Source organism: Brassica rapa, chromosome A10 (assembly GCF_000309985.2).
Source record: "Brassica rapa cultivar Chiifu-401-42 chromosome A10, CAAS_Brap_v3.01, whole genome shotgun sequence".
Lineage (NCBI taxonomy): Eukaryota > Viridiplantae > Streptophyta > Magnoliopsida > Brassicales > Brassicaceae > Brassica > Brassica rapa.
Genome location: NC_024804.2, coordinates 16922034 through 16944138, shown reverse-complemented (window position 1 = coordinate 16944138; position 22105 = coordinate 16922034). Strand labels below are relative to the sequence as shown.

At 37.6% G+C, this 22105-nt stretch overlaps 7 protein-coding genes, 1 long non-coding RNA gene and 1 other non-coding gene across 10 annotated transcripts; 3 read left to right on the top strand and 6 right to left on the bottom strand.

Annotated features, from left to right (window-relative positions):
• Window positions 1–762: 762 nt before the first annotated feature.
• Window positions 763–1730, bottom strand: LOC117128938. The gene is made up of 2 exons (XR_004452387.1): window positions 932–1730; window positions 763–849 (listed from the first exon to the last, which is right to left on the bottom strand). It is a non-coding gene; the product is annotated as an uncharacterized LOC117128938 (long non-coding RNA).
• A 108-nt stretch (window positions 1731–1838) lies between these two features.
• On the top strand, window positions 1839–1910 carry TRNAK-UUU. Its single transcript has one exon. It is a non-coding gene; the product is annotated as a tRNA-Lys (tRNA).
• Window positions 1879–3222, top strand: LOC103846534 (nascent polypeptide-associated complex subunit alpha-like protein 3). 2 transcript variants are annotated; one of them, XM_018655258.2, is made up of 4 exons: window positions 1879–2132; window positions 2210–2282; window positions 2446–2579; window positions 2673–3222. In XM_018655258.2, the coding sequence occupies exons 1-4, from the start codon at window positions 2073–2075 to the stop codon at window positions 3033–3035; spliced, it is 630 nt and encodes a 209-aa protein (XP_018510774.1). In that variant the 5' UTR covers window positions 1879–2072; the 3' UTR covers window positions 3036–3222. The 2 variants fall into 2 exon arrangements, with proteins under 2 accessions (XP_018510774.1, XP_009121721.1); XM_009123473.3 differs by having other exon boundaries at window positions 1883–2132; window positions 2449–2579.
• Window positions 3223–6205: 2983 nt separating this feature from the next.
• On the bottom strand, window positions 6206–8662 carry LOC103846533 (probable xyloglucan endotransglucosylase/hydrolase protein 5). Its single transcript, XM_009123472.2, has 4 exons — window positions 7398–8662; window positions 7212–7312; window positions 6938–7131; window positions 6206–6716 (listed from the first exon to the last, which is right to left on the bottom strand). The coding sequence occupies exons 1-4, from the start codon at window positions 7606–7608 to the stop codon at window positions 6317–6319; spliced, it is 906 nt and encodes a 301-aa protein (XP_009121720.2). The 5' UTR covers window positions 7609–8662; the 3' UTR covers window positions 6206–6316.
• A 256-nt stretch (window positions 8663–8918) lies between these two features.
• On the bottom strand, window positions 8919–10687 carry LOC103846532. Its single transcript, XM_009123471.3, has one exon. The coding sequence runs from the start codon at window positions 9652–9654 to the stop codon at window positions 9106–9108; it is 549 nt and encodes a 182-aa protein (XP_009121719.1). The 5' UTR covers window positions 9655–10687; the 3' UTR covers window positions 8919–9105.
• An 847-nt stretch (window positions 10688–11534) lies between these two features.
• LOC103846531 lies at window positions 11535–12888 on the bottom strand. The gene has a single exon (XM_009123470.3). It carries the CDS (start codon window positions 12667–12669, stop codon window positions 11746–11748), a length of 924 nt encoding a protein of 307 aa, XP_009121718.2. The 5' UTR covers window positions 12670–12888; the 3' UTR covers window positions 11535–11745.
• A 212-nt stretch (window positions 12889–13100) lies between these two features.
• Window positions 13101–13933, bottom strand: LOC103846530 (lipid transfer-like protein VAS). Its single transcript, XM_009123469.2, has 2 exons — window positions 13447–13933; window positions 13101–13367 (listed from the first exon to the last, which is right to left on the bottom strand). The coding sequence occupies exons 1-2, from the start codon at window positions 13874–13876 to the stop codon at window positions 13252–13254; spliced, it is 546 nt and encodes a 181-aa protein (XP_009121717.2). The 5' UTR covers window positions 13877–13933; the 3' UTR covers window positions 13101–13251.
• On the bottom strand, window positions 13107–20297 carry LOC103846529 (ethylene-responsive transcription factor LEP). The gene is made up of 2 exons (XM_033281935.1): window positions 19394–20297; window positions 13107–18585 (listed from the first exon to the last, which is right to left on the bottom strand). The coding sequence occupies exon 2, from the start codon at window positions 14946–14948 to the stop codon at window positions 14313–14315; it is 636 nt and encodes a 211-aa protein (XP_033137826.1). The 5' UTR covers window positions 14949–18585; window positions 19394–20297; the 3' UTR covers window positions 13107–14312.
• Window positions 20298–20535: 238 nt separating this feature from the next.
• LOC103846527 (chalcone synthase 1) lies at window positions 20536–22069 on the top strand. Its single transcript, XM_009123466.3, has 2 exons — window positions 20536–20811; window positions 20887–22069. The coding sequence occupies exons 1-2, from the start codon at window positions 20619–20621 to the stop codon at window positions 21879–21881; spliced, it is 1188 nt and encodes a 395-aa protein (XP_009121714.2). The 5' UTR covers window positions 20536–20618; the 3' UTR covers window positions 21882–22069.
• The last annotated feature ends 36 nt before the right edge of the window (window positions 22070–22105 follow it).

Below are 22105 nucleotides of genomic sequence, written 5' to 3'. Positions count from 1 at the left end.
GAGATCTACTTGATTTGCCAGGGCTTTCGTTCATAAAGAAAAAAGCCTTTCATATACTACAATGAAGACTCAACTACATTTTTTTTAATGTAGTTTATAAAGGATCAGAAAAAAATAATATAAAGCAGCATCCAGATTTTGCGTGTTAGTAGTATACTAGTATTATTCTCGTGCTGCGCACGAATCAAATTTATTGTATTTTAAATTATTTTATCATAATTTTCAATCAAAATAAATGAGTATTTTAATCAAAAATTATATATACATGAAAGTATTGCTTCCACAATATCAGCACACAGGGTTTCATACTGAAAATCTGATATTTTTAAAATTAAAATATCAAAGAAAAAGTATTAGTATTCTTTATAAATGATACTTCATATAAAAGTAAATCCATAATGATACTTACAATATGTTTATATCATATATTAATAGTTTTATGAGTTACTTGAAAGCTAATATTGGATTTCTTACTTTATTTTCAGTATCAAATATGTTTGAGAACTGCAAATAATTTGTCTAACTATTTGAGCTACTGCTTTGTGATATTCATGTGTTAATTAAAGTTCTGAAGTTAGGTATATATGTTTGAAAATCAAGATATTAATAATTAAGCACCTAGTCTTTAGATATTTTTCATCTTCTATGATTAGGTTTATACACTTCTGTTTATTACAATAATATTTGAGTTTATGCTGAATCTTAAAAAACTAATTGAGCTGTCTAAAAGTAAAAAAAAATTATGTTCCAAAGTTATTTAACTTACTGTTTGAAATATCATTTAGGGCTGTCTTGATACAACTTTTGAAGAAGATGCAAAAGCGCTTGCAGTGCTTGAGAAGATATTTTCTGCATTTCACATCAAAGCAAAAATGATAGGAGAGTAGGAAAATTAAGAATGATATGATGCTTTTAATATACAATTGTTTACCAATGCAGTAAACTGAATTTTTCTCTCAGTGTTGCAATTTGAATGCTGCTCCGTTTATATTCTTTTCCGGATCTTGAATATTCATATTGGTCGCTGAAACCAAACATACAAATTAGTTGATTTACGTTAATTAAAAATACAATGACACAAAATTATTTTACATATCCTTTGTAATTTTGACGTAGTGTTGCTTTCCATGCATATTGGAGCATGTTTTTTTTTTGTTTTGAAAATGAAGCATGTCGAAGAACTATCGGTAGAATTTGCGAGTTTGTTTTCTATAGCACATTGAAAAATGCATGATTAGTTTCTGCACAATTTTAAATTTATTTGAATTTGATTATGAAAATAAAATCGTTTACCTTTGCCATAGATTGTGGTTGACTTCTGATGTTGTTGTCTCCTTCTCCCTGGTTATTTTATTAGGATTTGGAATCTTCATTGTTGAAACTTTGCAATGAGACCAACACGGACGTTAAAATGAAGTTTGTACTTGTTACAAATGTGTCAGAGACAATTTAATAACAAAGATTTGAAAACATAATTGGAAACGTGTGAAGAAAATAGACAAATGGATACTTTTGTTTGTGATGAAGAAGATATAAACAGTTTTTTTTGTTGCTTCGTTTAAAAAAAACAGTTTTTTGGCTAAAAAACAGAAACGGTTGTTAAATCGAATGTTGTAACTTCCATGAACAGAAAGTAGAATACGTGGGTTTGGCAAAAAATTTAATTGATTTTTAAAAAAAAAAAAAATTGCCACGTGTCAGTATTTGATTCGCCCGACGACTTGCGCTTTAGTATATAAAGGATGTCTGTCATACACAATGAAAAATACAAATTTAAAGCAGGCATGTGTCTTCTTCACAGGAATTGTTAAATTCATAAAAAAGTAACAATCAACAAAGCCGTCTTAGCTCAGTGGTAGAGCGCGTGACTTTTAATCCCGTGGCCGTGGGTTCGATCTCCACAGACGGCGAAGAACACCATCTTTTATTATTTTCATTTTTTTGTCATTTTGTTTGGGCCGAGTCGGTGAACTTCAAAACGAATTTAGACAAGACACCATCAATCAACTCCTTTCCCAGAGGTTTTTAGGGTTTCTTCACCGACAACAACACTCTTACTCGCTCACGAAAACATGACTGCCGAATTGAAAGAGGAGATCCTCGCCGCCAAATTAGAAGAGCAGAAGATCGATGTAACAACCACCACTCTCTCTCTCTCTCAGGTTTAAGAAATGTGTACTTACTGTTTCTTTCTGATTTCGATTTGTAGCTCGATACACCTGAAGTTGTAGACGATAATGATGAGGATGATGATGACTCCGAGGATGACGACGAGGTAGAAGGTAAAGCTGTCTTGTTTTAGCAGAGAATTGTCTTTGATTGATTTTTTTTGTTGTCATCTTGTCATTTTAATTTAGATGCTCCTGATTGGTGAAATTTTGATACTTGTTTTGGTAATAATAGAATGAGTTAAGTAGGCTCATGTCTGAGACGATTTGTTAATAGCAGGACATGATGGAGAGGCTGGTGGTCGGTCTAAGCAAAGCAGAAGCGAGAAAAAGAGTCGCAAAGCTATGCTTAAGCTTGGAATGAAACCCATCTCTGGTGTTAGCCGTGTCACCATCAAAAAGAGCAAGAACGTCTGTCTCCTTCTTTCTCATATTCTAATCTTTCTTTGTGTTACCAAAGTTGCAAACTTTTAATCATAGAATGTGTGGATTGAATAAATGCAGATCTTGTTTGTGATATCGAAGCCTGATGTGTTCAAGAGTCCAGCCTCGGATACCTATGTGATCTTCGGGGAGGCCAAGATCGATGATTTGAGCTCCCAGCTTCAGACGCAGGCTGCTGAGCAGTTCAAGGCTCCGGACCGCAGCAACTTGGTTTCCGGTGGAGAAACATCCAGCGGTGCAGCTGCAGCTGCAGCAGCAGCTGGTGGTGATCAGGATGATGAAGAGGTGGACGAGGAGGGTGTGGAGCCTAAGGATATCGAGCTGGTGATGACCCAAGCTGGAGTGTCTAAGCCAAGGGCTGTTAAGGCTCTCAAGGCTGCTGATGGAGATATTGTCTCTGCCATCATGGAGCTTACCACCTAAAATCCCAAAACCTTTTCTCTACTTAGATGCTGGTTCTCGTGTGTTTTCTTTTGTCTTGTTTTTTAAGTTTACTTTGCATGTTGGGTCATTATGAGTTTAGACTCGTTTTAATATTACATAAGATAAATTGTTGTTATTATGATTTTGCATTCGATTTATCAAGAGTAATGCAAGTGCGTTGCTTCTTCTTTGTGGGCCACAAATTGTGGCGTTAGTTAACAGATATCTCCAGCCATTTCTTTTTAGAGTTAACAAATGAGACTTGAAACTAATTCATAATGTTATACCATTAATCCTCAATCCCAACTCTTTAACCTTGAATTTTTAACCCTAAACAGATATTTGTTTTTAATTTAAAGAGACTAGAGATTTTTTCCGCGCTTCGCGCGGATTCTGTCTTATAAATTTATTTTATTTATAATATTATTTGTCGGTTTTTTCCTTTTACATTAACTTCGTATTTTTTCAATGTTAGGTTTTTTTAATTTAAATTTATATGTTTATAATTTTTCATTTTTCTTGTTGTAGATGGAAAATTATATTTTTAATTGATGATTTTTTGTATGTGACATAAACTTTTTGAAATTTTAAAATAATGTTATATATAGTACGATGAACACATTAAAGAAGAGAAACATATTCAGACACATTTTACAAAGGTTTTATATGCATAATTTTAAACATTATATATGTATATATTATAAGTTTGAAACATGTAAATGCTTTCTAAAACTAAATACTTGTTTTGAGTTTACATAACTTATCGAAAGTTTTTATCTCTTTTTAAATTCAAATCACAGAAAAAAATATCAAAAAGTCAGTATAGATGGGGTTTTTGGGCTTTTAAATCAACACTGAAAAATTACATGAATCAGATAACAAAAGTTTTATAAACAACTGGATAAAATTTGACCGAGCCAAAGATTTTCACACAATATGTTCTTTCTTCTCCAAATTGCGAAGAACCTATAGGCACAAGAAAAAAAATCATAATTTTTTTTTCCACTTATCTAACATTTTTTCTCCTTTACACACGAAGTTTATTACACTGCTATAAGCAATAGAGAACTCTATTCATATAAGATTTACATCTATGCATTTTGACAAAAAAAAATTTTAGCCAACTTTAGTTTCGGAATGGCCTAACTTCAGTCATATACACTATATTTTCTCTATGATTCAAATCTTACAATTTAAATATATGTGCAGATTTCCATGTGAAAAGCACGCACGCCATCTATCATTCAACCTATTACTTTTTCCAAAGTAAACACTATAATCCTCGTTTGGTTAGCTCTACAAACTAATCTCTTTGGATCAGTTTACTAAAAAATATGGATACTAATGTCATAAAAGAATATAAACACTATCAACAACAAATATTGGCACACGACTATTTGGTTCAAGGAACATATTCCACGTAATGCGTTTATATCATGGCTGGCTTTGCGGAGAAGACTGCCAACCAAGGATCGCTTGAGGCGTTGGAGGTTAAATGTCTCAGGAACGTGCGTCCTTTGTAATCTGGAATTAGAGACTCACCATCATCTCTTCTTTGAGTGTTCTTTCTCTCGCTTGATATGGGAGCCTTTTGCTGCTGAAGTTTGGATTTCTCCTCCGGCTGATCTACACTCTGTTGCAGCATGGATCAATCAACCTCGCGTCAACGCAGATGCGCATGCTACTCCAGTCATCAAGCTCTACTTTCAGTCAGCCATCTACCTGATGTGGAAAGAGCGTAATGCTCGTGTGTTCACAGCTGTCTCCTCACCTTCATCAGTCATCATTGCCTCTCTCGACCGTATGATGTGTGACCGTCTTCTCTCTTACCCAGCAAGTTCTTTTTTCTCCTCTTCTCTACTTCTTTTTATCTTTCTTGTATAAGACTTTCTTAAGGCTTTTTTTACCTTGAATTGTTATTGGTTGTTTTTGTTTCCTTGGTGTCAAAAGTTGTTTAAAAACAACAGTGTAACCTTTCAGAAAATGATAATCTTAACATCTTACCAAAAAAAATAACAAATATTAACTTATTTATGTGAATATATATTTTATTTTAAATCATTATAGTGGACGAAGAAAACACTATAATATGTACAACAAATTTTCTTAGATTCACCTCATCATACTCACCATTTTACCATTTTAATTACATAATTTTACATGAGCTTCTTCACCCTCTCCGGTTATTTTCTATTTATTTATAACTACAATATAAAGTTATAAACTATATATATTATAAATTAATAATTTATTTATTCTTGAAGTCTAACGATTAAAAATAGAACATAATTCAATATAGATATATGATTCTATTAATAAATTTATTAGCAGTTACAAATTTGAAATTTCTAGAAATATCAAAAGTCGTATGTTAGTTAATTATCTTCTAAATGACATATATTTCTAATTTTTTTGGATAAGAATATTTTGGCTGAGGTGGATAGTTCCAAAAACTTTGAATTTAGTCCCTTTTATATAGTAGGATTCTTAGATTCACCTCATCATACTCACTATTTTACCATTTTAATTACATAATTTTACATGAGCTTATTCACCCTCTCCGGTTATTTTCTCTTTATTTATAACTACAATATAAATTTATAAACTATATATATTATAAATTAATAATTTATTTACCTTTGAAGTCTAACAATTAAAAATAGAACATAATTCAATATATATATATATGATTCTATTAATAAATTAGCAGTTACAAATTTAAAATTTCTAGAAATATCAAAAGTCATATGTTAGTTAATTATCTTCTAAATAATATATATTTCTAAATTTTTTTTAGATGAGAATATTTTAGCTGAGGTGGATAGTCTCATAAGCCTTGAATTTAGTCACTTTTATATAGTAGGATTCAATCTATTCTTTTAAATCTAGTTTCTAAATTATTCCTTACTGGCTTGCCTACAGTTTACTGCTGTTGCATTTATTGAACTGTATATTCCCTACGCCCTATGAGGCTCAACTTGTTTTAAATGGTTATCTTAATTATTCCTTGATGGCTTGCTTACAGCTTACTGATACATTTCTTGAACTGACTATGAGACTCTGATCTAATGATCATGACAAATGAGATTTGAGGTTGTGACCAGCAAAGGGAGTAACAAAAAATCCATATGCTCGGTTTCACTTTAAGTCATGTCACATGCACGGTTCTAACAGTTCAAGAATCTCTAGATCATGTCTCCCATAACTTTTAAGAAGAATAAAGTAAACTTTCGCAAACTTGGATACATCATTTGGAAAAATACTAAGAAATCTGAAAATTACTAAATGTCACGGTCTCTACGGCACTCAGGAGGAGGCACGGGAAACCTGACACGGTCAGTACAATAGTTGTAGATGGTGTATCTTGTACGAACCCATTTGAGACGCTTGTACTGTTGAGCATCCAAGTCTTGGAACTCTTTCTGATCCCACCAACGTTTCCCTTGCGTCTCGCAGAACTTAGCATTCACCGAAGCCTCACATCCGTCTACGTGGAAACCTCTGTAGGACGCCACGAAAGGAGCCTTTGCCCAGTTGGTTTTCTCTAGCCCTCCCCTTGTGGCCCAGTCGTCTGCGTTCCAAAGACTGGAATAGATCTTCATCGGCTGGTTGAATGGAAACTTCACCCCAATGTCTTTGCTGTTCTTGAATACTCGTATCGGCACATCATCCACAAAGAACCTGTTGTTACAAACTATACACTTAGCTTTGGGATCTTTTTGAGTAGAAACTACAGTTTGAGCAGGGCCGGCCCAAATTTTTTGAAGAAAACTATATAAAAGATATAGACTCCTAAAATATTTTTTTAAGCCCCCAAATTTGTAAAAAATATTTTGAACAAAATTAGTTTGTATATAGCCCACTAAATCTCAGAACTACTTTGAAGGATGTTGTTGACTTACACAATCTGATACATATTCCAGAGAACTGAATAGGAATGATAGTCCTTGGAAGGGTCAAACCATAGGTTTATCCTCTGCTCTCTGTTTCCTTTGCCTCCTGTGAACACGTTTGTCTGTAAAATGTAAGGTTGGCCGGTTCTGTTCCCTAGAAACTCAAAGTCTATCTCGTCGTGTTCTGAGCTCTGCGATGACAACTGCAGTAAAAAGAAAGATGCAACTTATTTTTATTCAGTTGACAACTTAAAGATCTGCACAAATAACAAGTTCCACTTACGTAGAAGGCGGTCACAGTTCCAGCAGAGTCCCCAGGAACCATCTTTATGTGCATACTGAAGTGTCCAAATAAGTATGAGCCTTTGGACTGAAAGCCAGTGCCTTATGCCCATTGAACAAGAACAATCAGAAAGAGCTTTAGTTATATCTTTCTTAGAGAAATTTATAAGAAGGCAGAGAAACTCACCAGTGTACTTGTCTAGGAAAAGATGCACTTCAGAACCACCGTTGAGGTACTTAATGTGATCAAAAGCCCATGTTGGAAAGTAGTTCCTGCCGAAAGGAACATCAACGGCCTTTTTAGGAGGTACACCAAATGTTACTGTGGCCATAACCAGAAAGGTGAGGCAAAGAATAAGTGGAAGACGACCCATTCTCACTCTTATCGCACCAAACATTTTGTAACATGGATGTTTCTATTTATAGCCATATCAGCTAGATTGCTAGTCTTAATATAATATCTTATTACTATTATTATAATCACAGCACTTTGGGTTACTTTCAATGTTTGTAGCAGTCTTGTTAGTAACTTAGAGAGTGTTGCAGATACACATGGACTGACTAGTCTTATGCTGACATGATAATAAGGTCCTCATCCCCATGTTCTCGCTAATTAATGCATCTTTGGATTCTTTTAAGCTTTAGATCTATGGGCTGAACATAATAAACAAACACTATTTGACTGCAGATACCATCACCGACCAGATTTGCTAATACGCTTTGAGTTTAGACTTCCAAAAACTAACCTGAAAATTGGAAAAATATCACACACGGTGGAGAGAAACCACATAATAAACCTGTAGAGAGAGGTTATGGGGAAAAAACAAACCAAAAAGGTTCAAGTTTCAATAATGGATACAGAGACATGATCACATGACCAGAAAGCATGTGCCCATTCACCATGTACTTCACTCTATCTATTTAAAAAAAAAAACTTGGCCACTGGTCATGTGATCAACTAGTTGTTTTCTTCGCTAATCAGATAATTTTTAATTAAGCCGCTAGAATTACAAATTGGATATAGAGATTTACATATTAGTCATAGAAACTGGCTACCGTTATCAACCAAACTGCATCATAAATACTAACTAGATTAATCGCAAGAAGAGAAAGAAGCTGGAGGGAAAGATAGGACGACGTTTCCCTGCGAACCGGATAACGGACGTTAAATTAAATATTTTACGGGTGAAAGACCAAGACCGAACGGAAATATTCCGAAACCAGGACCCAACCGAAATATTCCAAAAAATATTAACTATATACATATAACATAACCATAAATAAATAAATAAATATATATATAATTAAACAAATCTATTAATAATATCTTAAAGTATTTGATTTTTTTTTTATTAAAAAATATCTAAACTACCAAATGATCAGAAAGTAATGGAAAGTATCTACATATTTTTATCTAAAAAACAAAAATAATCCAAATTATTTAATATTATAATCTCAATCATCTTGATTATTCAATAATTTACCCAAAATAACCGATCCGAACCAAAATCAAACGTAAACTGATAATTTTCCAGGTATCTAGTTCCTATTTTTTACTATCTGGATTTAAACTGCTACTTGAACCGGACCGATATTTAAAATGTTCATCTCGACGTGAAACGATATATAACGGTCGTTGTGGTGTACGTAGTCAAGTGCTTAATTAGATATGCGGTGCTCAGTTATTTTACATGACAACAACAACAACAACAACAAAAAAACTTCATTTATTGGTCAAGAAACGTGAACAAAGAGGGGACGTTGATATAAACATACATGTGTATACGTCCCGTTTTCATTTCACTACGCTAAACAATCTAAGAGGATCATTGCGTGCTCCGCACCCTAAGAAAAAGAGAAGGGGCGTTATGTGTATGTATATCACACGATTGAAATCAGTTCGATGTATCTTGAATATTCTCGAGAGAAAGCTGCTTCTGCAACCACATCTGTCGGTGGAACCGGGTAATGAAAAGATCAGCCACGTTGTCGATCTCATCTTCCAACCGAAACTCTTCTCCCTTGTCTTCCTTGGAGTGTTTCACCATGTCTATCACCGAGCCCTCTGCCTCAAACAGCGAGTGTCTCAAGTCTGGATACTTTTCATCATCTTCCTCTTCTTCTTCATCTTCCTCGTCCACATATTGTACATATTGCGGAGAGGCAGCAGGAGTGGTTGACATATTGGCGTTGTGGCTATACACTACCACCATGTTATTTTTATCCTTATTACCACCATCATCTAGGCTTCTTGATGTTGGTTTGGATTTGAGCTTGTGAGACCACGAGCTCACCACCATGTTTCTGTTGTGGAGTAGCGAGAATATTACAAGACGGGTCTTAAAGGCTCTTGTTTTCCTCTTTAGCTCCTTCGTCTTGTCTTTTGCAAGACCAGCCAACATGTTTATTATATCCTTCACGAACTCTGCCGCCTTCTTCTTCATTATTTTTATATTTGCTTGACTTCGCTTTTGGTTCCTATCTACTAGTATATATTTGTGTTGTTGGGTCTATGGAGAATGGAAATGGGTGAGATGAAGGAAAGGGTCATATTTATACAATCACAATAATGGTGCTGGCTAAGGAAATCTATAAAGCTATAATGACATGTGGCGGTTCCTGGCTGGTTTATCTCCATTCACAATCATCCCGAGGACCACCTCCTCGTTTGGCTCAATTCACGTTTTCTTTTTACACTGCTCCAATCTTATTTGAATTTTTTTTCCTTCAAATCCTATCCCTTTAATGAAGCTTTTACAGCCAGTAATGATTAAAACGCTTAAAAGCTGAACAAGGTCGGATTAAACGTTAAGGAAACAATATGGAAGAGGTGTAAACAGTGACAAGTATTCCTCCCTTGTTGTTATTTCTCTGTGTTCCATGTATGTATTATTAGTCAACGGTTGGCTTGTGTCAAAAGTAAAAGAAAGAGGGAACCTCATAAATTAAGATACGTTTCCGTTGATTGAGGCCAAATCACTTTACTTTTTATCTCTTTAATTTAGCTTTTGTTGCCTTTTTGCTATTAACATATTCGCGCGCCTCACTTTTATGTTGTATAATGTTTGAAGAAAGATCTTCAGACATGCTTCAATACGTTCTGACCAAACTCCAACAGATTGCGTGAATGTGATATACTCATCATCTGTCCCGGTGTTTCTAAAGTAGATATTAATTACTAATTAGTTAACAAAATAGAAGATTATGTGATTTACGTAAACAATATATTAAGAGAAGTGTATTGTAGCTTTCAGCAATAAAAGAAGAGTAAAAACAAAATAATACATAAATATTCGCACCCACCATATGGTCACTTTTTGGCCATTTCAAAGCTCTTGTTTGATTGTTCTATCCTTTTTCTCCATGACTTAACCTCTAAGATTTCACCACTCCCCTTCCCACACGTATTCTCCAAATTTGAACAAAATACATTATTACATGACATATCTCTCTATCTTTGGGCCTAACAAATACATTTTATACGACATATCTCTATGTTTGGGCCTATGCTTGGAACTATAATAGCAAATGACTTCCCGTCTTCTTGATTAACTACTTAAGTAGTTGGCATTCCTGACTTCCCGTGAAACATCAAATTATCAAAAGAGACCAAGTTGTACACACACAATGATCAACTGTTATTTACGCACAGAAGCGGCGCTAACAAGATCTGCTGTTGGGGACAGATTACTGTCATTATGCTTTCAAATGCAAGCTCAATCTTGGTTTAGTGAGTTAACAACCAATCGGCATCTACCTCAACAACTGAATCATACCTCCGATTGGCGTCAAACCATGCACCTTTCTGCATTATTCAACTAGCTTACCGGAATACCACAGTACGTTACATTAAAATTGCAACAAAACTCTGTAACCATGTCAAACATAACATTTATTTGTTGTTTGGTTAACCCAAACTCAGCTACAGGTGAAAGATAAAGAAGATAATATGGATGAAGATAAAACTCTTGCGCCAAAAACGTGAAAGAGCATAGCTTAGGCAGTCCCATATCAAGGAAGGCAAAACAAGAGGAGTCCAAGGCCAAAAAAAGAACTGAAGACATACCTTGGTTCCTCTTGTTTCACCCTCGTTTACATGGGACTATCTAAGCTAATGCGTGGGTTGTAACCACAACTCTCTTCCAAGTTTTTGGCGCAAATTCTTTTTCAAAAGAAGAATTATTATCCTCATTGTATCACCTTCTCTGTCTTTCACCAATGCTTTAAACCAAAACAAAGAAACAAGTTTAAATAATGGAAACAACATTCCAATTTCCAAAAAAAACAGATGGAACATCAGCAACAGACAAGATCATCAATGTCGTAAAACAAAGGAGGTCACTTCACTTGCAATGCTATTCTTAATCAAACAAAAAATATACCATAACTCTGTTGAGCATCTCATCATATCCAAGTTATAACAGGATTGAACATTATACTTAACAAATAAATAAGCAACAAGTTCCTTCCAAAAAAAAAAAGTTTAAAAGAGAGAGCGCGAGAGCATACAATAACCAAAAGACATACACATTCATTCAAGCCTGAGTTCCAGTCAACGACTTCATCTGAATGTGATTAGAAGAATCACTAGAATTATTCGGCAACGCCTCATAAGAACCAGTCCTCCTCACTCCAGCCGCCATCGCCACCATCGTGTACGTCACAAAGAGCAAGATAACAACAAGCACCACGTGTACAGTGAACATAAGATCCAAAACCGAGACAGCTCTCAGCTTAGACTCCTGAATATCACACTGCGTCGAACCTTCAACACCCCCCGAAACATCCAAAAGACGATGACACCCCTCGGGGATAAACCCATCGACGTACAAAGAGAGCCCCGTCTGAAGCTGCCAGAGTCCCTGAAGGCAGACGGAGGCAGCGAGCGCAGCGTCGGCGACGAAGAGCCTCGGCCTGCACGCGAGGAGCAGGCAGAGGAGGGAGCACAAGGCGGAGACGCGAGCGGAGAGAGAATCGCAGTGAGCTTGGAGATCGGACGTTTGAATCGCCGCCGAGGCCGTTGCGGCGGAGTAGTGGAGGAAGAAGCCGCCGGAGGCGAGGGCGAAGAGGAGATCGGAGGGGAGAGGGATGAGGGAGGAGGCGGATTCGGAGAGGAGGAGGTAGACGGCGACGAGGAGGAAGAGGAAGAAGACGGCGGCGGAGTTGAGGGAGGAGAAGCGGTGGACGGGGGTGCTGCCTTTGACGAGGGGGTCGGAGTAGAACGAGATTAGGGTTTGGTGGAGGAAGGCGACGGAGAGGGAGAGGATGAGGATGATCAAAGGTAGTTTCTGGAGACGGTTGTTGTTGTTGTTGCCGGAGACACGTGGCAAGGGGTAGAAAGGCTTGGCGGCGTAGGATTGTGGAGACTTGATGACGTGGAAGAAGGTGCAGACGAGATGGTACAATCCGAGGGTTAGCAGAGAAGCCGAGGCGAAGAGTTTGTATAACATCCCTCCCATTTTGAACGGAGACGGTCGTGGATCGGATTGCTTGATAAGAGTCACTCGGGGAGAGAGTTTAATGTTGGTCGGATTTGTTGTCCGATCCGTATAAGAGAGGGAGTAGAGGGAGAGATCTGGTCAACTACCCTAAACCGGCTGATGTTTTTCGGTTTTCGGATTATAAATTACCATTTTAACCGGTTTAGCTATTCGATAGAGAATTTGCGGTAAACCAATAGAGTCCCACACACGTTTTCTTTTACAAATGTGGAAGGTGTATGGAATAAATGAGATTAGGACTTGGTGGAGCTTGATTTGTTGCAACATTAAATATGGAATTATAACATTTATGTGGAATAAATCATAAAATGGGTATTAATGTGTGGGTGACGAACAATCAAATAAAAATAATGAACAGAGTTAACAAGCAAACATAGTGCTATATATACTGACGATGAGAGATTCAGTTTATTTGAAGGAACGGAGGGAGTACACTAATGTGTGGGTGACGAACAAACAATAATCATAACTCATAAGCATTGTTCAAACAAATAAAAAGAATGAACAGAGTGCTATAGAACAGCGAGAGATTCCGTTTATTTAAAGTATAAATGGTAAAAGAGTTGCTGCAAAAGCTAATGTTGTTCTCCAATGGGACTGAGAAAAGGAGTTGCCAGTGGAGGAGCTTCGGTCCGAGTTGGTAGATCCTCGAGATCCTGCACACAACACACAAGATTGAGACAAAGAAAAAATAAAAATAACATAGGTTTCTTCAAGTAAGAAAATAGTGCGTACGATTAGTCAAGCAGGCAATGGGATTGACGTGTTCTCCACATCGAGCAGGCAACATTTGAGCATCGTTGACATTAATGCCAGCTTGCTCGGCCCGTGAACTCCCTCGGTTACTTATCATACGGCACAAGCACTCTGGATTGTTCTTTATTACTGATTTGAGAGGGTTACAGCATACTTGAGGCACTTCTTTTGTTCCATTCAGGTAGTTTAGGCATGGAGCAAGCTGGTTTAGGCACGAAACGCTCTGCCCCCTTGTGTGCATCATTCCAAAGTTGGCTACAACTAGAAGTGCAACTGCGATGGTATAAAAAGAGAAAAACTTCATCTCCCATGTATTCTTCACCACCTTAATTTCCTCTTCTGGAAACCACTTATATGTACATGCATTTTTAATTGTGTTTGGTAACCAGCTTTTGAAACAGGTAGACATGGTTCACCAGTCAAACCTACTACCATCTTTTGACGACCGACAAACAGGTAATTAAGTTACCAGAATCCATCAAATATGAACATTTTCAGATTACATAAGCATATTAGACACCAGAAGGCACAAATGTAGTACGTCAACCTACAAATAATCTAGTTCTACTATAAGAAACCAAACATGCCATAGCCCATCAAGTATCCATGAATGGGCTTTTGAGTTCACAGGCCCATAGAGAATATTATGTGAGAATTTGTGAATGGACACAAAGGAGATGTTTGTTTTCATTGGTTAAGATATACAAGAGAAAAATAATTTATTTTATTCAAAAATAAGACAAACAATCACTTTGATCATAGACCAAGGACGGCGAAACATACTGAAATCCAAAAAAAAAAAAAATACAAATGAGAAAACAATTAAATATGGATGAGAATATATGTTAATTATAGGAGCCGAAGTGGTTGAAAGAGTCAGAAACCGGAGGCATTGTGCTGAACATTGGACTATGGACGTAGTCACCCTCGAAATAGGTAGCGGTCGAGTAGTCGTCAACGCTCCACTGTGGTTGGCTATAACAAGAATTTGACAAGTCGCTTGGCAGAGGAGGCAACTCGCTGCTGCTGTTAGAATAACAAGAAGATGAGCCACCAAACATGTAACTGCTGTCCACTTGATCAGAGTAAGGTTGCAGCATTGGCGAATCTGTTGATGAATATTGGTTAAACATCATCATGTAATCCACAGGATCATTAGAACAAGGAGGAGCAGCTGAAGTAGGAGGTGGAGGTGGAGGCGGATCATCAGGAGAAATAATGGAGGTGACGGAGGATGAAGGAGGCATGTCTGAGTAAACGAAGTTGGTGCGGGCACGAGTGCCACGCATGGACCGAGCGGCTCTATCGTAGGCCAAGGCAGCTTCCTCGGCCGTATCAAACGTGCCAAGCCAGTGACGCTCCTTGGTTGTTGGGTCTCTAATCTCAGCCGCGTATCTTCCCCAAGGTCTCCTTCTCACCCCAAGAAACCTCGCACCACCCTCTTCTTGCTTCTTCTTGCTCTTGGACGATGTTGTGTTCATCCTTCTTATTTCTCTATGAGGATAAACAAATGTTTTGTATATCTTTTTCGCTAGTTGGAGGAGAAGAACAAAGTGAAAAGGAATGTGTGTTGGTCTTGGAAAAGTATCCCTTCCACGATCCCTTTATATAAGAGTTACACCTTTCTTTTCTCTCTCTTTTCATTTTCTTTAATATTTGAAATCTTTATAAATCATTTAAAAATAGCTCTGCGTTGAGTCAATTGTGCCCATGATATACCAATTATCAATCAATCAAATATATATATATATATATAATTAGCAATGATTCATTTTCCACTTGGTAGCATGTTTCATGCATACCTCAAAGGTTGTACTACACTAGTGAATTGCATACATATGGTCCTGCTCAAATCTAAAGCATAGATCGGTCTGATTTTGTCATTCACAAAAGTATTTTAGAAACGAGAGTGAACAATTAACGAGGAGAGGATCATCAAAATAAATACTTAAAACAAGATGCCAGATATAACTAGATAGACTCATCATTCATCAACAAATAATAAGCTGAAAATAAAGGATGAGGAATGATAAGACCCATGATTAGCATGTTACCTTAGATTCTAATGACCCAATTGATAAAAAAAATTATAGTGAAATTACGTAATAGAAAAACTATTAAAAGGATAATATATCTTGTATAACGAGTCCAAATACTATTGCATGTGATGGTCCAAATTTAAACGATGGAATGTTCATGAACTGCGATAATTTCATATACATATGAAACATAAACAATTTCGTTCTTATCAATCATACAACACATAAAAGCAATGAGTTTGGTATTAATAATTGGGAAAGAAAGAGTGCAATGATGGCCGCATGATGGATGGTAGTCGACTTAATTATGAGGATGAAGTAATTGCGTAAGCATCCATTATATGTACGTGTATTAATCTTGAAAAACAACCACCTATGTTTTGACTTTTGACCTACACAAATGGCGACATATGCTGAAATCTCATAGAGATCTTATTATGATATGAGTATCTGAGGAATCAAGTAGTAGAATTTCTTGTACGATCTTACTTTGTGTCAGAAGACCAAAGACCATTTATGTTTGGCTATACGACCAACGTTAGGGACGGTGGTAATGGATCGTATATTTTTTTTATTTTTTTTGGTAAAATAAAAAGGTGTTTTCACCTCTTTGCCGGGAACCCAAGCATTGTAAATAGTCCCTCCCACCGTGAGTTGAACCCAAGTGGCGGAAGTTACAACCGCAACCCCTTTACCACTAGGCCAACTCAACGTTGGTATGGATCGTATATTTCTTACTCTTTTATACTATAATATATACTCCCCATTAGTCTATATGTACAATAATCAGAACGTGTGCACCAAAAGTGGTTGTTAATTAACTAGAGAATAATCGAACACACAAATACAAAATACGCTAATGCATGTGCTTTCAATTTTATAGGATGCAACTTCAAAGAATACTGCCACAGCCTTTGTTCGTCTTCCATATTCTAATCCCAAGGGCATCTATGTATTTCCTTATCGTTTTTATTTCTTCTTGATCACATATGCTTGTCAGCTTGGCTATTATAGTATACAACATCTTCCTAAATTCAGTTTCTCAATATATATTCTTACCAAAACACCATTTAAATTCGTTTCTCTAATACTATATTCTTAAAATTGATGTCTAATACTATATTCTAAAACAAATTTGTTTGTAAACATGCATTATTGAGGACAAAGGAATTTGGGTTGCATGTGAGCAATCTTTTATGCTTTTCTAATTTCATCTCTAGTCTTAATTCATTGGAGAAAACAAGTCCTATAATTTTATGTTCCCCCCTTTTGACCTACTCTAAATTTTCTCGTTTAGTTTATATTCTTATTCCAATCTTCGATGCATTGAATCTTGTTTTCATTTTACGTTAATCCTCTTCCATTCTCTATTGTCTCTTGATTTTATCCTCTTATCCTTTTACTATTTTTCTTTTTCGAATATGAGTACATGGAACAAATATATACAATGTAATAGACAAGATTTATACAAACCTATATAGGGTTTTGGTCAAGAATACTATCAAATGAACCGGCAACTAAGCTCTTCTGGTCGATCACTGCCATTTTTCTCGGACCATTTTATGTAATTTCAGAACGTATTCCATATTTTTTTATCGGAACAGTTGGCAGGACGTTTTATTCTATGGTTCTAATCTCAAATGTAGAACCACTTGCATTTCTCTTACTCACGTCGAACTATTTTGATGTAAATATTTTGGTAGGTTATCTGTGGATTTGGGCCTATAATGGTGTTTGTTTTGGTAGAAGAACAAAAGGGAAGAAAGAAGAGAACGCATGTGCCCCCAACGTGGAAAGGCATTCTCTTGGACGCTTAACATAATTAATCCCTTTTTCTAATTATTGGCAACACAAATATGTTTTGTCTTGTTTTAATCTAATTACTCTTTTAATCAAATGACCATGTGATGAGCGCATTATGTAATAACACACTAAAAAGTTTTTTTTTTTAAATAAGGGGAGTCTGATTTTGGCTAATCTAAACCTGAAAGTGATGCATAAGAGAAGTTTACGGGCACGAGGTTTGCAGCCACCGATCAATTAATCGTCCAACTAGTCTATACAAAAGTTATCCTGACGCGGCAGTGTAGTGTTGAAACTAATGAGTTAATTAAGATGAGTTTAATTAACCAGTGGTTACACTTACAATAGCACTACTACTTGCTTTCAATTCTACTGTTTCAGCCTCACAATAAGCCATCTCTTTCTCTGCTTCATTTAATAATTTCCTGAGATGGCCAGTTTTCTCATGAAGTAAGCCTTAGTTGATCGTATGAACTCATAAATGCACTCAACACTTGTACATGTTTCCCTGATATACTCTCCAATTGAAGCTTTTCTGAATTGTATTGCTCCATTAGATCCTGCAAGTTGGCGAATGACCGCTCAGCTTCACTAGTTCCTGGCTCGTTTCATGTTTCACAACGGAACCACTTGGAAAGAGAAAATTTACTCAAAATACTTCATCCACACGCAGCTTGGAAAGAGTATAACTTGTTGGCTGATCAACATGCAGACTCACATCCATTGCTCTTCAGGTCCGATAATAAGAACCAGATAAGGCATAAGAGTTGAGAGTATTTCCAAGTGTAATAGTACTTTAACGAAACAAAATTGTTCAGACCTGAAGTTAGTACCTTGGTTGGCAACAGAAGCAGAATGTATATCAGAAGCAGAGCCTTGACTAACAAGCCTGCCTTGATTCTGAAGCCCACCGATTCACTTGTTAATTCTTGTACAATACGGACTGCAATGGATTGGGCTTTGTAGGCCCACATACATAAGACAACCTACGGTGTTTTCAAGATATGCATTTATATACTTTTTGTTTGTCGGCCATTTATAAACTTTAAAAAGTATTAAAAATAGAAAGGGCAAACTACAAAATCACATCTAACCTATTAAAAGAGAGGGAAAAAACCCATGGAAAAGGGTAACCAACTAACCTGGAAATAAAAGGTAAAACAAAACAATTATAAAAAGGAGTGGGACTCCTTCATTCATATCCAAAGATTATATATAATCTCGAAAAACTTCCTCTTTTTGTAATCGATATGAAATGTTATCTAGAAGGTATAACCTGGTGGGGAAATATAGAAAAAAGCAAAACAATCGGACTCTCTCCTCTCCTAGAGAGAGAGTTCTCTCTCGACAATCGTTCCTCTCTTATCAAATTTCTATCTTTCAGAGAGGCAAAGATTTTTGAGAGTGAGAGAGATCCACTTTTTGGTTCCGGTTTCGGTTTCATCCGACCGGACTCTGTCTCCGGCGTTCTCGCCTTTTCCTCCGGCGAAGATCGGCCGGCTTTTGTCTCCGTATCGCATATACCTTTATGTGACGGCGGCTTACTCCGGGTTTTTTCCCGTTTACGTCGATCTACTCTTCTTCTGGCTATCAACATCAAATCGTCTCTCTTTCTTTCCTAGTCGGATTGTTCTTTCCCTTAGTTGGAAAGCCGGTGATGGATAGATCGATTGTAGATGATTGTTTTTTTTTTTTTTTTCTGAAGGGTAGATCCGGTTGGCGATTGGGTTTCTTTGAAGCTGGCTCTTGTAGCAACCGTTTCATCGATGATCTCCGCTAGCGGCGGAGTTCTGATGCGCCGCCTCCTTGCTTCCGGTGGACGACAGCGGACCTTCATCTTGACACGTGTGCATGCATCGCCGGGCGAACGCACACGCGGTGGGTAACGTGTCCCTCTCTCCTCGACGGTTTACTCTATGGGCTGACGGCCCATATTTGTTTTCTTTGGTTGGCCCATCTGTTTGGGTTTTTCTCTTTGTTCCGTTGGCCCGTTTGCTGTTTGGGCTTTTTGTAAAGTTGTTGGGCTTAGTCTCTTGGGCTTTGTCCCACTTAATAAATTCAGATGACAAAAAAAAAAAAAAAACCTGGTGGGGAAATCATCACCAAAATCTAATAAAAACCGAAAAGGCTAACAAAAAAAGAAGATCATAGTATATACTAATATACAAGACGTAAATATATAGTACGTAACTTTAAAAATATTAAACAAACAAGAGTACGTAACCATACAAAACCTTAAAGACTAAATATAAGATAAAGACACATGCGTGTACGCAAGAAACATGCCTCAGGCCGACACACGCTCAAATACCATCGTTTTGGCCGTCCCTGGTTACGGCAGGCAGAGCTATATTTCGGTAAGCGCGAGCTTTTGGTTCGAATGATTATAACAAGCGCTCTGGAGTGCCTACTTACCATTGAGGAAACACACTCAGGTTCTCGTGACTTCTAGCTTATAATGGCCCACGTCCATAATATTGTCCATAACCCCATATGGTGTCAGAGTCAAGTTCAAGGGCCCACCTTCTATTATGGGTCGATGCTATTATCGTTTCCAACAAAAATATCTAAACATGAATACCTAATCATGTTGCTAATCATGTTTGTGGCCGGTAAAACAACAGTGACGGTAGTGAATAGTGAGTACTGAGTACTAAACAAAGGTGTCACAAGCATATATACTTAATGACAGAAAAAAAAAAAAAAAGCAAAACAAATGAATCTTGCGTTGTTTGGAAAACGAAAAACGAGGCGTACCTAAATGTAAGACTAGTTTTTTTTTTTGCTAAACGATGTAAGACTAGTTATTTAATTAGTTAGTTATAGGATTAGAAGGAAACTGAAGAAGAAAATTTGGTTAACGATGGAGTTAAGTATGCACGTGAGTCGTGAGGGGTGTGAGAAGTAAAAGAAGCTATACAACTAACCCCTAGAAACTGACGAGTAGCTGTACGTAAAATCTTTTGATTTATACATAGAATAAATAATAAATACGAACATAGAAATGAATACGACTTGTTGGTGCGAATATACGTAAATTCAATAAAACCAACCATTCAAATTTTTTTGGTAAGTAGCGGAATAAAAGGGAAGCAAGAAGAGCCACAGGAAAGCGAGCTAACACATAGACACGTTGTGTTTCATCTACCCGTCCATCCAACCTACCACACTCCCTTCTCTTTTTCTCCTTTGTCATCTTCTTATATAATCTACCACTCCCCGCATGTTTTCTAAATATATACACATAACATACTACATAAAGTCACGCATTGATCAACCTCTTGTAACTAAAACTAAGTTGGTAATACTATGGTGATGGGTACACCGTCTTCGTTGGATGAGATCAGAAAGGCGCAAAGAGCAGATGGCCCAGCAGGTATCTTGGCGATAGGCACGGCTAACCCTGCCAACCATGTGATCCAAGCGGAGTATCCTGACTACTACTTCCGCATCACCAACAGCGAACACATGACTGACCTTAAAGAGAAGTTCAAGCGCATGTGTATGTCTTTAACAAACCCTACTTTATATTTCTTCTTTTATAGCATATTTACTTAACAAACGACTACTATAATAGGCGACAAGTCGACGATAAGGAAACGCCACATGCACCTAACCGAAGAGTTTCTAAAGGAGAACCCAGACATGTGCGCCTACATGGCTCCTTCTCTCGACGCTCGACAGGACATCGTGGTGGTCGAAGTCCCTAAGCTAGGCAAAGAGGCTGCGGTGAAGGCCATCAAGGAGTGGGGCCAGCCCAAGTCCAAGATTACACACGTTGTCTTCTGCACTACCTCTGGAGTCGACATGCCTGGTGCTGACTACCAGCTCACCAAGCTCCTCGGTCTTCGTCCTTCCGTCAAGCGTCTCATGATGTACCAGCAAGGCTGCTTCGCCGGCGGTACTGTCCTCCGTCTCGCTAAGGATCTCGCTGAGAACAACCGTGGCGCGCGTGTTCTCGTTGTCTGCTCCGAGATCACAGCCGTCACGTTCCGTGGCCCATCTGACACCCACCTTGACTCCCTCGTTGGACAGGCTCTCTTCAGTGACGGCGCCGCCGCGCTCATTGTCGGTTCGGACGCGGACACCTCTGCTGGAGAGAAGCCCATCTTCGAGATGGTGTCTGCGGCCCAGACCATCTTACCAGACTCTGACGGTGCCATAGATGGACACTTGAGGGAAGTGGGACTCACCTTCCATCTCCTCAAGGACGTCCCTGGGCTCATCTCCAAGAACATCGAGAAGAGTCTAGACGAAGCGTTTAAACCGTTAGGTATAAGCGACTGGAACTCCCTCTTCTGGATAGCTCACCCTGGTGGTCCAGCGATCCTTGACGAGGTTGAGAAGAAGCTAGGGCTCAAGGCGGAGAAGATGAGAGCCACGCGCCACGTGTTGAGCGAGTACGGTAACATGTCTAGCGCGTGTGTTCTCTTCATATTGGACGAGATGAGGAGGAAGTCTGCGGAAGATGGTGTGGCCACGACAGGAGAAGGGTTGGAGTGGGGTGTCTTGTTCGGTTTCGGACCAGGTCTTACCGTAGAGACAGTGGTCTTGCACAGCGTTCCTGTTTGAACAGAAACGCTTCCTTCCTATATGCCTACCTACCTACATATACCACCATCATCTTGTCTTATGTTTCTTCAAATCAATATATTAATATATGTAATGCAATAATTAAGGAAGAATTCATTAAGTGTGAAATGTGTGACCTCAGCTGTCGATTAGTCCTTCAATATTTAATTCTGTCTTTCTCTCCTTTATTACAGTTATTAAATTTATGTTTTGATAGAAATCAA